The sequence below is a fragment of the Scyliorhinus canicula genome, chromosome 13 (genome assembly GCF_902713615.1).
Source record: "Scyliorhinus canicula chromosome 13, sScyCan1.1, whole genome shotgun sequence".
Classification (NCBI taxonomy): domain Eukaryota; kingdom Metazoa; phylum Chordata; class Chondrichthyes; order Carcharhiniformes; family Scyliorhinidae; genus Scyliorhinus; species Scyliorhinus canicula.
The window spans coordinates 128,632,093-128,646,381 of record NC_052158.1 but is presented as its reverse complement, the minus strand read 5'-3'; the positions used below and the strand labels follow the sequence as shown (position 1 = coordinate 128,646,381).

Here is a 14,289-nt window from a genome sequence, read left to right as displayed (position 1 = left end):
TGTTCCCAGTACCAGGGTCATGTAAAATGTGATAGGTGGATAGCCCGGTCTTCCCATCCAACCCCTGAGCCAGTCTCTACAAAATCGTAGGTAGGCAGCTGCCAATATTGGCAGTCTTTTCATTTGAAACAATTAACAGGCAATTGATCTTGTCAACAAGTCAATTCACCTGAATATTTACACTGCCCACACCATAATATTACAGGCAGGAGTGAGCAAATCATTGTTATAACAACTTATTGGAAAAGGTGTGAAGGAAGGCGGTGCGGTTCACATAATTTATACAGGGAATACCCTGTGTGCACCGGGGACCCCCACCTCCATTCCTCAACCTGGCCTCCAAAGCCTATTGCCTCACGATCCCTGATCCTGCCCTCTCCAAAACCTGGGCACCAGGGTGCTCCAAGTATCGAGGAAAAGATTAAGGAACACTTTGGCACGTGGGTCTGAGAGTGAGGTAGGTCATTGCTGGTGAAGATCTTAGTCCAGGGATGTTACTTTGGGGGGGTGGGTGTTTCCGATGCTGTTACCTTTGCCTCTGTCCCCTCGCACTTAATGTTACCAGCCTGTCAAATGTCAAAGCCTGCGGAGACATCCGAAATCTGGACAAAACAATCTTGGAAAGGCCTGACCCAGGGCAGAGGATGAAAGGCCAAATTATACTATGGATGGTCACCCTGCCCGGGGCTTATGAGTCTGGATGTCATAATTGCTGCCTTCACAGTGCGTACTTGAAGTCCTATCAGTGCCTAATACTCGAGATATGGTGCTGATAGGACTTCTAGCCAGCAAAATTGACTGGCAGCTCTTGAGCGTAGGACTTTTCCCACCGAGAAGCAGATGTTCCACTCTGCTCATTCACCCCACTGGTATTATGTTATCACTCCGGGGGTGGGGCGCCGACATTTAAGTTGTTCATGCCTCCCCCCAAACTTGTTGAAATCTGCCCTGCCTCATTGCATTATGATTTTCTAAATGTCCTGCTAATAGTTCCTTAATCATGGATTCCAGCATTTGCCTGATAGCTTATAATTTCTTGAATAGTCTTGTTACATTTGCTGATTTGCAGTCTGCTGGGACATTTCCAATGACTTTTGGACGATTACAACCAATGAATCCACTATCTCCGTATCATTGGAGAATGTTGTGTTATTTTGTGAAGAAGGCTATTTGTGAGCAATGATTCATTTAACCTGGGGAAAGGTTAATAGAGGCAACTTGTCTGAGATAAGAAGGGTAAAGATACTAAACACATGTATATGTAATAAGCGGCCATGGTGAAGTGGTTTTATAAGTAAATAGGTTGGGTTTAAAATTTGCATTAGGAGATAGGTAGGGACTTGGTTTTTTCAGCTGTTAAATTTTGGGTGCTTTTGCAATTTAAAAGGAAACGAGGGAAGGTTAAAATTTCATTTGACACAATGGGAGACAATAGGAAAATAAGATATTTTTATATTTAGGAAAGCTGGAGTTCAAAAATCTGCTGAGGACATTGGAATCAAAAATGAGAGGAGAAAAGGATGTTGAACGGTTATGGCTGTGTGCAGAAGTTGACTTGAGGTCACCAGCTTTGTCCTGAGAGGTGTAAAATCTGAAGTAGCCATCCAGAAACCAGGCTAGTCTTTGTTTTCAAAAACAGTCTTACTTCTGAATTTCTACAGCAGAGTGGGTGAGAGTTTGAGGAGCAGTGTGACCTTTACTAGAGCAATAGCACTTTTGTCTTGGGTAGTATTGCTGGATTTTTAAGAGTTAAAAATATATACATGAGTATTGCCAAAAATGTGTTTAGTTGTATATTCTGACCAAGTGGATCTTTTTAACTGTCTAACTTTAATCTTGTGTGCTTAAGTTTTCTTTTTAATCTTATAACTTTTAATATTCTTGGGATGCCTTCTGTGACTTATGCTGTACTATCTTCTCAATTACTCTTGCATTGACTTTATTTATTTAAGTCCAGGCCTGTGTTTGTGAATGCAAATTTCTCACCCTCAAACTGATTATGAAATTCTTCAGAAATTCACGTTATGACCACCCTTTTCTAGAGGATTGTTTATTATGAAGTCCTTAAGTAATCCTGTCTCATTACATTACCAGGTCTGAAACAGCCGGTTCTCTGGTTGGTTCCAGAACATACTGTTCTAAGAAACTGTCTGGAATGTATTCTTTGAACTCATCCTCAAGCTATTGGCAACTTGATTTGTCAGATCTATATGAAGGTTAAAATCTTCCATGCTTATTGCACTAGGTCTCCTACAAGCTCCCACTATTTATGAATTTATAGTCTGTCCTACAGTGTAGCTACAGTCACAGGACCTTTCATTGACACCTACAGAAGATGTTCCTTTGAAGTAATGAGAACTGAAATTTGTAATTAGAAATACACTGGCGTTAAATTGTTTTTTAGAAGTGTTAGATTTTGAAGACCCCATAAGACCTCATCTTATGTTTCCAACAGGTAAAGAGCCCTTCGTCACCTGAACAAACCATCTACGAAAGAGCTAAATCGGGTGTTACTGACTGGACGGAAGCAATGTAAGTTATTTTGCATATCATCTCAATTTAACTTTCTGTCATACTTTTCCTTTCCCAATTGGAAAAACTAAATTCTGGCTCCATTAATCTATCCGCCTCTGTTGGAGGGAATTAAAGTTGAGTCCTGGAGGCTGTCTTGAGCTTCAAGGAAAGGTTCTTATTTCACATGCATGCCGAGATACAGTGGCTCGGGCCTGATTGTTCCTGTGAGTCAGTGTCTCTCCCTGATTGTACATTGCAATGGCCAGTTATACTGTCCAATGTCGTAAAGTTCCAAATTGTACAATCCCCCATATCTTGGGGGATATGGGGGGGAAGGGGGTGTGGGGGGGGGGGGGGGGGGGGGTGTTGGAGATGGGGGGTGTTCAAGGACCCATTTTGGGGAAACACTTTTGGTCCTTCTTACCCACAAAGGACTCGGGTGTTCACCGTAGCATCTTCTAGCCAGTTGGTTCTTCCCACCATGGTTCTGTTACTAGACAGCATAGGGTGCAGTGCAGTACTCTCCTGGCTTGACTTTAATGTTATGTTACATCACTGGGCTGTGATTTTACTGGCTCCCTGCAAGTTTTTTTTTAAATTTGAAGTACCCAATTCATTTATTTTTCCAATAAGGGGAAATTTAGAGTGACCAATCCATTAAACATCTTTGGGTTGTGGGGGTGAGACCCACACACAATGGGAAAATGTGTAGACACCACATAGACAGCAACCTGGGACCAGGATCGAACCGGGTCCTCGGCACCATGAGGCAGCAGTGCTAAACACTGCACCACCATGCCATCCTCTGCACATTTTTTAACAGGACCACTGCAATGCCCTGAACTGTTGTCATTTTATATTCTGAGAATTGGGTCAATTGGAGGAAAAGTCTTAATGATGACGATTAAGACCATTGTTGATTTTAAAAAGCCATCTGCTTCACAAATGTCCTTTAGGGGAACAAATCTGCCAGCTTACCTAGTCTGGGCTCCATGTGACTTCAGACCCACACGAATGTGGTTGACTCGTAAAAAGAAATGACCTCTGAAATGGCACAGAAAGCCATTCAGTTCAAGGGCAGTTAGAGGTGGGTGACAAATGGTGGCCCAACCAGCGACACCCACATCCCATGAAAGAATTTTAAAAATAGTTGACCCTTTCTTGCCCCAGGTTGGGACAGGGGAATGAAATAGAATCCACAATATTTCAAGGCTGCATTACTTTAAAAACAAATTATATTTGTTCTTCTGACACTGAATGACCTTGTCTTTAGTGATCTTCAGCAACATGTCTGACATTCGTCAAAGGAAAGTTTGCACAATGGTGCAATGAATACATTTTCATAATTGTGTTGAGATTTGAGGTTTAGTGGATTGGCATGATGGTTAGCGTAGTACAACTTTAATGTAACAACTCTACAATATTGTAGAATTTTATGATCTGTATGTGTATTCTTTAACCTGGCATCTCTGCAGATTCTCTTCAAGCAAAAGATATTGAGGAATGGGATCCAGAAGTGGTTAGGAAGCAAGATGAATGCGAGGGACAAAATCTCTTGAGGGACAGAGAAAGATTGCAGACGGTGGGGGTCAGGGGAGATGACCTTGCTATCATCAGCCCTGCCTTGGGAAACCCATTTAAGATTGAAGAGAAATCATTTTCCAGAAGGAACTAATTGAACTTCAGACATCTCCATACAAAATGGGATAAGTCTGAGCACAAACCCAAGCCTTTAGTAAAAGTAATTAAAATACCACTTCCGATACCTATTATTTGACAAATACAACATTGCTTCTTGCAGTTTGCAGCCGATGCCTATGGATACCAGTGTTTATGCGTTCTTGGCAGTTGGTGGGATCCCAGCTATTGGACTCGGTTTTACTGAGGTAAGTGGTGTCTGAAATTCCTGCTGAGACATTACGAGATTAGATCTGGATTGGAATGAAACTTTCTCATGGCCATGCCATTGACATCACTGGAGTCAGATTAATAGAAATATTTGGGTAGACCTTTATTCGCACTGGCTCTGTAGTGGGGGAAAATTGTACTGTAGAGTTTTGCCAGTGTTAAGAGAACCCATGAGTCTCTGCAGGTCAGTAAAATCTTTTAAAATTATCTGATAAGGCAAGCGATAGCAGAACCAAAGTTGTTGATTTTTAGACATTACTTTTAATTTTCTCCAGTCGTAGCAAAACCAAAGAAGTAAATGGTGCCTAACTTTAAAGGCTTAAATGAGTAACTGTGTTGCACATGATGTATTTCTTTTATCTTTTGTGTTACAAGTGGTGCTTGCCTATTTGAGGGTAGGCTTGTTATGCATCCACCCTGAAAGTACGAGAACTTGTTGAGCAGATCCCTGTCAATTTGAGATCCCACTAAAGTTTTGTCCCCTTCCTTCCAGGATGCTGGTACCCCCAGGAATTTGTTTTGGTGGGGCAGCAGGCAGGGGAATGGCACTAACCAATTTGTTTTTGCAGAGAGCTTATAATAATAATCTTTATTAGTGTCACAAGTAGCTTTACATTAATACTGCAATGAAGTTACCATGAAAATCCCCTAGTCGCCACACTCTGGCACCTGTTCATGTACACAGAGAGGATTCAGAAATTCACCTAACGAGCATGTCTTCCGGGACTTGTGGGAGGAAACCAGGGCACCTGGAGTAAACCACCGAGAGGATGTGCAGGTTCTGCACAGGCAGTGACCCGGGCTGGGAATCAAACCGGGACCCTGGCGCTGTGAGGCAACAATGCTAGCCACTGTGCTGCCATACTGCTGCATGAACAAATGGCCGCATTCTGTGATGTAATCATTCAGTGAATCTGTTGAGTTTCTTTTTGGTTAGACCAAACTGCTAATGGTGAAGTCAGCTACCCAATGTTGAAGAAGTGAGTTGAACAATTATTTTCAGAAATTTTGGCAGGGTATCTGCTTCCAATTCCTATTAACCAAAACCAGAGGAGGAGTATTTTAGGATGTATATATAAATGTAATATTTCTAATTGTTGTTTTTTGTTGCAGGATACAAATTACCCATGCAGTACCGAAGTTGACACATTAGAAACTCTCAACAAGTTTACCAATAATAAACTAGAGTTTGTTGCTCGTACCGTGGCAGAGGTCATCGGAATTGCTGTGATAAAGCTAATCAATGACCATCAGCTTCCACTTGATTATCAGCAATATGCTAATGAGTTGTTGCGCTACACTACTCAAATTCATAATTATACATCAGAGCTAAAGGTAAACAAAAACTATGTAGAATCTTTTTTTTAAATTATGGGGCCATTTTAGCGTGGCCAATTCACCTACCATGCACATCTCTTTGGGCCGTAGGGGTGAAACCCACGCAGACATAGGGGGAATGTGCAAACTCCATATGGACAGTGACCCGGGGCCGGGATCTAACCCAGGTCCTCAGCACCATGAAGAAGCAATGCTTGCCACTGTGCTGTCCTTGACGATGTAGAATCCTTGCTTGTCATAGAGTCTGATCAGTAGCAGTATGAACAAAAATAGTAGTTCTATTCCAGGTGCAGAGTTTGAGCTGTTGTTTGGCATAGACCAGGAATGATAAAATTGCTTCCTCAACAAACGTCTGCATAGAAATAATCTATTTGGCCAGTTGTATTCTAGAAAAGTCTAAAATAGTTTTCCAGTGTCCGCTTTGTTCAGTTGGTAACCTTTACTTTCAGTTGGAGCTTGAGTGTGCAGGCCCGATTATGAATGAGCACATAATTTATGCTGGAACTTGAATCCATTACTGAGTGTTGCATTGTAAGAAATGCAATCCTTCTCATAAAGCACTGACTGAAACCCATTCTCCAATTTGGCTGGAAAAAGGCGCTATCTTAATGAAAAACACCAGGGGATCTTCCTGGCCAATGCTTATCACTTAACCAATAGAACTAAAAATAGCTCATCTGGACAGTTTAAAAAAAAATGTTCTTCCATGTAATGTAGCCGTCACTGCCATGACCAACATTTCTTTCCCATCGCTAATTGCCCTTGAATCCAGTGGCTTGCTCGGCTACGTTGCAGAGAGAGCCACATTGCTGTTGGTCTGGAGTTGCATGTAGGCCAGGCCCAGTAAGGATGGTAGACTTCCTTTCCAAAGGATATTGACAAGCCAACAATTGATTACTGAGACTAGCTTTCAATTCCAGATTTTATCAATTGAGTTTAAATTCACCAGTCACGGTGGGATTTGGCCAGTGTCCCCAGAGCACTAGCCTGGGTCTTTGGATTACTAGGTCCAGTGACATTTCCGCGACACCATCTCCCCTTGAATTCATTCAGTTGAGTCTCTAGGACATTGCTGTGCACAAATTGGATGACACATTTGCTTACGTTTATTTTTTCTAATGTAAATTTAGGGTACCCAATTATTTTTATTCAATTAAGGGGCAATTTAGCATGGCCAATCCACCTAACCACATCTTTTGGGTTGTGGGAATGAAGCCCACACAGACACGGGGAGAATGTGCAAACTCCACACGGACAGTGACCCAGAGAGGGCATTCGATCCATTGAGTCTGCACCGATCCACTTTAAGCCCTCACTTCCACTCTACCCCAATAACCCGTCCTAACCTTTTTGGACGCTAAGGGTAATTTAGCATGTCCAATCCACCTAACTTGCATACCGTTGGACTGTGGGAGGAAACCGGAGCACCCGGAGGAAACCCAAGCAGACATGGGGAGAACATGCAGATTCCACACAGACAATAACCCTGGGCCCCTGGTGCTGTGATGCCACAGTGCTAACCACTATTCTACTGTTCTGCCCAAATTGGATGCCCCATTTGCTTGTTTTAAACAGCGTTATTTATTTATTTTGTAGAAATAAAAATTATTTTTCCCTGTTGATGCTCCCATGTGGGGTGTACTCTTGATACTTGACGTTGTCCACCAAAGTTTAGTCGTTTTGAAACCATCTTCACTTTTTTGATGTTTTTATTGTGGCCAATCCACCTACCCTGCACATCTTTGGATTGTGAGGGTGGGACCTACGCAGATACAGGGAGAATATGCAAATCCCACAAGATAATGACGCGGTGCCGGCATCGAAGCCTGGTCCTCCGCAGCAGTGCCAACCACTGCGCCACCATGCCACCCCTGATGTTTTTATTGTTCTTTGCTTGTGCTTCTAATGTCATTCTACGTTACAGATGAGTTACGCAAGGATATATTTTTTAATCCTTGGGCAAAAAAAATCTATTAAACAATCTGATTTTCCAAACAAATGCCTGCTGGGAAGATGTGGCTTCTGAATCATTAAAACTTGTTTGACAAACTGTCACATTATCTTAGAATTTACAGTGCAGAAGGAGGCCGTTCGGCCCATCGAGTCTGCATCGGCCCTTGGTAAGAGCACCCCACTTAAGCCCACACCTCCACCCTATCCCCGTAACCCAGCAACCCCACCTAACCTTTTTTGGACACTAAGGGCAATTTAGCATGTCGAATCCACCTAACCTGCACATCTTTGGACTGAGAGGAAACTGGAGCACCCAGAGGAAACCCACGCACACACGGGGAATGAGCAGACTCCACACATTCAGTGACCCAAGCTGGGAATCGAACCTGGGGCCTTGGAGCTGTGAAGCAACTGTGCTAACTACTGTGTTACCATGCTGCCCCGAAATAGTGCTTCATTCTCTTGCTCATCCACTACCTCACTGCCCGACTACCCTCATGACCATCCCAATCCATCACCAGTTACCTACTTCCTACTTCTTGGGTGCTGAGACCTTCAACCCCACTTCCCCCCCAAAAACATATTTACGCTAAACAGAATGCCCAGAACTTCTTTTTACTCACCCAGTTCATGTTCCTGGTGCAGGCCAAGTACCCATTTGAAGTTTAAATTTCCCATGCAGTCCTTCTGCAGAAGGGGTGATACACCTGCACATTTTCTGGAGCCTGCCGTGCCTCTTCCCCCACCGGCCCCTGCCCCCTGTATGGGAAACTGATGCAGTGTGAATTAGACTTGAAACCAAAATTAATCTTTTTGCAGGACCGTGGACTGACTACACAGTGGCTACTTTCAGCACGTGGTGACTTAATACGTGCTGCCAATAATCTGAAAACTGAAATCGAAACCTCTGATATGAATAATGTATTGCTCTGCCGGACCTACAATAATCGAATTATGAGGGTACGTTTTTGTATTTCGTTGCATTGCTTCTACTGCAATTTATGTAACTTTGACTTTGATTTGAGGTTGCAAATTTGATTTGATCTGATCTGGAGCACACTGCCTTACAAGAGTTTCCAAGCCATGATATTGAAAAATCTGTTATCAGTAAAAATATCTTCATCTTCATGGATGTAGGTGTACTGGTGGCTGGGAACACAGGAGTTTTTGGACAGCCTTGCAAACTGTCGGTCACTCGCTCAAAAAGGGGTTGACCATTTAGCTTTGAGAAGAGGAAATACTTGCAAAAAAGGTTACGGATCTTTGGAAATCTCTATCCCAGATGTTTGTTGATGCTCACTTGTTGAACATGTGTGAGGGGGGTCGATACACTTTTGGATGCTCTTGGAATTGAGAAATAAAGAGTGAGGCAGGAAAATTGAGTTAACATAAGAGATCAGGCATTATTGTATTGAACGGCAGAGCAGACGTAGTGTGTCATATGGCCTATAGCTTCTCTTAGGATTCTTTGCTTAAAATCTTATTTGGCTCTATCCAATTCAGTATGTATAATTCCATGGGCACCATCTAAATAGATGTGATTTGGAAACAGCAGAAGCTGAATGTAAATGTGAGCAAAGCAGGAAGGTGTTGTCACGATATTTTTAAGCGTAACAAGTTCCTGCACACTTTATAAGTTCCCAAGATATAGGAGCAAAATTAAGCCATTCAGCCCATCGGGTCTGCTCCGCCATTCTATCATAGCTGATATGTTCCTCATCTGCTACCGACAATGTTACAGACCAAAAGCTGAATTGCGAAATCAGCCAGAGCATCTCCACCCTAGAACACATAGAACATAGAACATAGAACAGTACAGCACAGAACAGGCCCTTCGGCCCTCGATGTTGTGCCGAGCAATGATCACCCTACTTAAACCCATGTAACCCGTATACCCGTAACCCAACAATCCCCCCATTAACCTTACACTATGGGCAATTTAGCATGGCCAATCCACCTAACCTGCACATCTTTGGACTGTGGGAGGAAACCGGAGCACCCGGAGGAAACCCACGCACACACGGGGAGGACGTGCAGACTCCACACAGACAGTGACCCAGCCGGGAATCGAACCTGGGACCCTGGAGCTGTGAAGCATTGATGCTAACCACCATGCTACCGTGAGGCCCTGGGAGAATAGGCAATTTAGCCTCCCAAGCCAAGAACCCTCAATGTCATCATGGCTGATCCCATCCTGGCCTCAACTCCACCGTCCTGTCCATTCTTCATACCCCTTCAACCCATTACCAATTAAAAATCTAACTCCTCAAATTTACTCACTGTCTCTGCATCCACCACACTCTCTGCGGTAGCGAATTCCACAGATTCACAACCCTTTGGGAGTTTTTCCTCCAACCTGTTTAAATTTTCAACCTCTTATTCTAAGATGACCTCTTGTTTTAGAATGCCACACAAGAGGAAGCATCAACTTCACATCTACTTTACCCATACCTTTAGCATCTTGTATGCCTCAATTATATCTCCCCATATTTTTCTAAGCTCCAGGCCTAAACTGTTCAATTTTGGCCCACTCTCCTAACCTATCTATATCCATTTGTAACGTTCTTATTTCCTCATTGCAACTTACTGTCCAACCTATTTTTGTGTCATCTGCAAATTTGGCTACATCCTTCTATCCCTGTATCCAAGTCATTAATATAGATTGTAAATAGCTGGGGCCCAAGGACTGACCCCTGTGGCACCCCTGTGGGTCAAATCTGTCCTCGAGCCTAATAAGTTTCCTTTGCTTAATTTCAGAACACTAGGGTGGGGCTCCCCTTTCTCGCTCCAAAACTGAATCTTGAATTCTGCCATACTATGGTCACTACTCCCTGGTGGATCCTTAACTGTGAGGCCATTAATTAATCACTCATTACAAAATACCAAATCGAAAGCAATCTTCTCCCTGGCTGGTTCCCCAACATACTGTCCCAGGAAACAGTCTCTAATGCATTCAATGAACTGCCTCCAGGCTACCCTTACCAATTTGATTCCTCCAGTCTATGTGCGTGGTAGAAGTTTTAACCACCTGCATGAATTAATGCTTTGCAGAAAATAAATTGAAGAATGGTATAATGGATCTGTGTACACTTCTCTGTCCCGTAAAATTCCATTTTCACTGGTTGCAGGATGTTTTGGACAAAATAATAGGTCTCCTAATATGTAAAAAAAAAATGCAATTTATCCAGTTTTGTGCTGAATTAATTAAAATTAATATCCATTGTTCCAACAGGTGGAGTACAATTTTCTTTCTCCTTATGTGAATATAAAGAGTTGTCCGTATAGACACCTGTTGTATGGCAAAGGCAACCATACCCTTGCCGGTATTGTGGAGCAGCTGAAACTTCTGAGAGTGAACCCTAATCTCGTTGATTTCAATATGACCCGTAACGATTTGGCTTTTGCTACCTGGACCATCCAGGGAGCAGCCAATGCACTCGGTGGAGAAGTATGGGCCAGCAGCAATGGGTTCTGATCTACAGGCATTCACACTGGTTTGACTGCAGGCACCACTGCTTTAACTTTCAAAATGCTGAGATAATTAATGCCTGAGCACTTGTCACTTGGGTTTAACTACCCTTGTATGGGATTAATTGAGATTTGTATTTAAATCATACATGAAACCTGTTTTGTGAGGTGCAAACTTATTAGCATAAACTTGCTGACTTATTTGGATGCTTTAAAAGAACAGATGTTCTATTCCAGAAGTACAAGTGAGGGGACAATAATATCTCAGCTATATTTAAGTCATCTAATCTTTTGTATTCCATATTGCTGCCATTTTAGCTGTTTATATATTCGCCTTAGAGAGGTGCTTGCATTACTTGTTACCAGTGAATAGACATGTACCTGGCAGACTCCCTCTTGTCAACATCAACAGTCTACATTTACTCATTGTTTAAGAACAGCTCCTGGGAAGACCTGCTTTCACTAGATCTTTTGGGGAACTGATCTTGGCAAATTAACAAATTTCATTAGTATGTAACAACTGCACATTATAAACCTGGTGGTGCAAGTACCTCCTTGGACCAATGGCGAAGCAGCTGTGCAATATATCCTTTCGTAGGTGACTTATCCCGTGTTGTTCTTGCATTGTATAGTGGTGAGCAAAGGAGTACATTTAAACTTGGAAGCACTGAGGGAAACAAATCTATGTGGGAATAGGAGAAATGGTGCAAGTGATGATCCTATTACAAGAGGGGTAATGAGAAATCAAAGAAATACAAAACTAATTTGAAACGGGTGTGTATTTGGGGGATGAAAACTGTAATATGACAAGTTAGGATTTCACTTTTTCCATGTGCAGCACTGCAATTGATGGATAACTAGCTAAGTCGTTATCTTGATGTGTAATATATATATATATATATATATATATATATATATATATATGGGGGCCAGTTTAGCTCAGTTGGCTAGATAGCTGGTTCATGATGCTGAGCGAGACCAGCAGCGCAGGTTCAATTCCCGTACCGGCTGAGGTTATTTGTGAAGGGCACTCCCTTCTCAATCTTGACCCTCGCCTGAGGTATGGTGATCCTCTGATTAAATTACCACCACCATAAGCAGCCTATGGTCACTTGGGACTTTGGCAACTTTAATATATTGATGAAGCTGTTGACCCAACATAAAGTTTCTCTTCTCAAAACATTTTGTGAGAGGAGTTGAACTCTTGCAACATTGCACATGGGGAATAAGTTTGTATATTGTTAAATATCTCCATATCCTGAAAGAATATAATAACATTGCTCCTCCCAGCAGTGAAGCACTGAAATTACTATGAATATAGTGTGGGCACCAAAAAAAAGTGAGGAACGTTGTAAATTTATTCAGTGTAATATGGAAATTAAATTGGCTATGCAAGAGGCAAAGTTTCTATAGTCTTGGAGAAGTTTTTTCAAAGTTAAATTTAATTATTACACCAGCAAAATTGAAATAATCCAGGAAGAGCAAGAAGTGGGAAGATAGAATAATTTGCATTAACAATGATTTGATGGCATCAGGGGTAATCTAATATTTTTCTCGTTAATAGCAATGGCACTTTCAAATTTAATGGGTAGATTTGAAAGCTAATGAGGCATAAAGCAGTTAGTGTTGCTTAAAAGAATTGCTTTCAATCCATTGGAAAAGTTTGTGTTTGTCTTTTATGAGGCAGCATCATTTAGCAAAATTGAAAGATATTTGCAGCATTACAGTGAGGAAATCTTCAAAATAAAATTAGGGTCCAGACCAAAAATGTATGCAAAATTAATAAATTGGCATAAAATTCTTAACTTTTCGATGCAGTGCAGAGATTTAAGTAGAGTGATGGTAGCTGGATGAAGCATGTTATAAATGTTAAAGTTACCCAATGATTGGGAGGGTGCAAATAAATACAAGTAGTGTGGATGAAAAGGGTTTGCCCATTCAGAAGTAAAGTAAAAGGGCATTAGCAGCTTATTTTGATTTGCAATAATGCCATGTTACCAACTGAAATACATGAGAAATTGAAAAGAGAAGATTTGTATAATTAATCTCCAGCCTCACCTGCAGGTTTTTACTTGACTTTAATGGGATTGAAAACAACTGGCTATTTTGAAGAATTCATTGCACTTTTTTCTGGATGAACAATCTGGTGTCACAATTATGACAAACTCAAAACAAACATTAATACAATGATCACTGCCCTGGAATTTTTTTCTTCTTTATTGCCCATCCCTCTGGGCATTTAAGAGTCAACCACATTGCTGTGGGTATAGTCACTTGTAGGCCAGACCAAGTAAGGATGGAATATTTCTTTCCCTAAAGGACATTAGTGAACCAGATGGGTTTTTAAAAAACTAAAATCGACAATGGTTTCATGGTTGTCATTAGACTTTTAATTCCAGATTTTGTTACTGAATTCAAATTCCACCATAGTGCGATTTGAACCCAGGTCCTCGGAGTATTACCCTGGGTTTTTGGATTACTAGTCCAGTGACAATACCACTACGCCACTGCCTCCCCACTGTTCTCAAGAGCTCAAAGTTGTGATACATTCACACTTTTTTGTTGGTCCGTTGTGTATTTAGGTGGGGCTGGGGGTATGAGGGCATTCTTGTTACCTTTTTCTTCCTCCAGATTAGGCTAATGTGCTAATTAGGTAACATAAATTGAGTGTCCAAGAAATTGCCTCAGAAACCCTGACGTTTTGACTCTGACTTTAAAATAAAATCTAGATTTAGATGGTACAGAAATGAATGCAGCTTGCATTTGGCATCTATTTTGAAATCTTTTTAAATATTAACTTTTGCCTTCTACTTCAGTGCTATTCATCTGTCTGGAAATTTTGACAGGCTTGGCAATAATACAAAAATAGTATTTGAGTACTTTATTACAATTGTCTACACTTCCAAGTTATAGGTAAACTTTGCTCATCACCACTTTTTTCATAAATTAATTCAGTTTAAAGTGAAGGTATACTGTGAAAGATGGCTTGTCCCAATAGCATATTACAGACTAGTCCCTCGAGCAGATAGTTTGATGGGTCAGTTATTGTGCAAAGTACAATAATCCCATTTTTGAACCAGGGCTAGTTTGTAAAATTATTGGCTGCAT

General features: G+C 41.5%; 1 protein-coding gene across 3 annotated transcripts in view; it reads left to right on the top strand.

Moving 5' to 3' along the window:
* The window catches only part of tfr1a (transferrin receptor 1a), a 58,127-nt gene extending 44,928 nt beyond the window's left edge, over positions 1-13,199 (top strand). For 2 of the 3 annotated variants that reach the window (XM_038817246.1, XM_038817247.1), the window contains exons 15-19: positions 2,456-2,532; positions 4,316-4,400; positions 5,536-5,757; positions 8,533-8,673; positions 10,946-11,188. In XM_038817246.1, coding sequence (XP_038673174.1) covers positions 2,456-2,532; positions 4,316-4,400; positions 5,536-5,757; positions 8,533-8,673; positions 10,946-11,188 — 768 coding nt within the window. Of the gene's footprint in view, positions 1-2,455; positions 2,533-4,315; positions 4,401-5,535; positions 5,758-8,532; positions 8,674-10,945 lie in introns of all 3 variants that reach the window. The other variant, XM_038817249.1, reaches the window with a different exon arrangement.
* Positions 13,200-14,289: the final 1,090 nt, after the last annotated feature.